The 1,432-nt window shown below is 66.2% G+C and overlaps 1 protein-coding gene across 1 annotated transcript in view; it reads left to right on the top strand.

The window, feature by feature from the left end:
- The window catches only part of LOC104832551 (filamin-C-like), a 32,507-nt gene that overhangs the window by 24,022 nt on the left and 7,053 nt on the right, over positions 1 to 1,432 (top strand). Inside the window, exons 33-34 of the mRNA XM_010568793.1 lie at positions 2 to 136; positions 890 to 1,108. Coding sequence (XP_010567095.1) covers positions 2 to 136; positions 890 to 1,108 — 354 coding nt within the window. The remainder of the gene's footprint in view (position 1; positions 137 to 889; positions 1,109 to 1,432) is intronic.

The raw sequence follows: 1,432 nt of genomic DNA, 5'->3' as shown, positions 1-1,432 counted from the left end.
CACTCCATCGACCTGCGCTTCAACGGGCGCCACGTGCCCGGCAGCCCCTTCAACATCCGGGTGGGCGAGCAGAGCCAGGCTGGGGACCCCGGACTCGTCACCGCATACGGCCCCGGCCTCGAGGGGGGCCTCACAGGTGACACCGCTCGCGAGGGACATGGCTGGGGGGGGGTCCTGGTGGGGACATGGCCACGGTCAATGCTATAGCTGTGGGAGGGTGGTGATGGAGACGTGGCCATGGGGACATCGCTGTGGGGTGGTGGCACTGGGGACATGGCCGTGGGGATGTAGCTATGGGGTGGTGGCACTGGGGACATGGCCATAGGGATGTAGCTGTGGAATGGTGGCACTGGGGACATGGTCATGTAGCGATGGGGTGGTGGCAATGGCCATGGCCGTGGTCAATACCAAGGCCGTAGGAGGGTGGTGGTGGGGACATGGCCATGCCTATGGGGTGGTGGCAATGGGGACATGGCCATGGCAGTGGGGACGTGGCCATGGTACGGAGCCAAAGCTCTGGAGTGGCAGCAGCAGGGACATGGCCATACCTACAGGGTGATGGCAAAGGAGAGATGGCCAAGCCTATAGGGTGGTAGCAATGGGGACATGGCCATGGTATGGGGCCATGACTCTAGGTTGGTGGCAGTGGGGACATGGCCATGGGGAGTTGGCGATGGGGACATGGCCACGGTATGGGGCCACAGCTCTAGGTGGTAGCAACGGAGACGTGGCCATGGCGTGGGGCCACACCTCAGGGTGGTGACAATGGGGACACAGCCGTGGTGTGGAGCCACAGCTTGGGGTCGTGGCAATGGGGACGTGGCCATGGGGTGGTGGCAGCGGGGACGCGGCCATGGCGCGGTGCCGGCGCCTGACCCACCTGGCGCAGGCGTGTGCTCGGAGTTCCTGGTGAAGACGGCCAACGCGGGGGCGGGCGCGCTGGCTGTCACCATCGACGGCCCCTCCAAGGTGAAGCTGGACTGCATGGAGTGCGCCGAGGGCCACCGCGTCACCTACACCCCCATGGCCCCTGGCAACTACCTCATCTCCATCAAGTACGGCGGCCCCCACCACATCGTCGGCAGTCCCTTCAAGGCCAAGGTCACCGGTACGGATGGGGGGACAGGGATGAGTCCCAGGGGGTCTCCGGGGGGGGGTGACAAGGGTTCAATGGAGTGGCATGATGGAGGACCCCCAAGGTGACATGAAGGGAGACCCCCAGCGTGACATGATTGGGGGTCCTGAGGGTGGTGTGATGGGGGGGTCCCCAAGGTGACACACTGGGGACCCCCAGAGTGGTGTCACAGGGGTCCCTGAGGGGATGGGCAGTGTGGTGGGTTCCCCAGGGGGGGTCCCTAGAGACAGAGTGGGGGTGTCCCCACGGGCAGGGGACTGACGGCATCCCCACCCCCCCCCCCCCCCAGGCCCGCGC

This window comes from Haliaeetus leucocephalus, unplaced genomic scaffold, assembly GCF_000737465.1.
Source record: "Haliaeetus leucocephalus isolate CR32 unplaced genomic scaffold, Haliaeetus_leucocephalus-4.0 Scaffold257, whole genome shotgun sequence".
NCBI classification, from domain to species: Eukaryota; Metazoa; Chordata; class Aves; order Accipitriformes; family Accipitridae; genus Haliaeetus; species Haliaeetus leucocephalus.
This window is presented reverse-complemented; position numbering and strand designations above follow the sequence as displayed.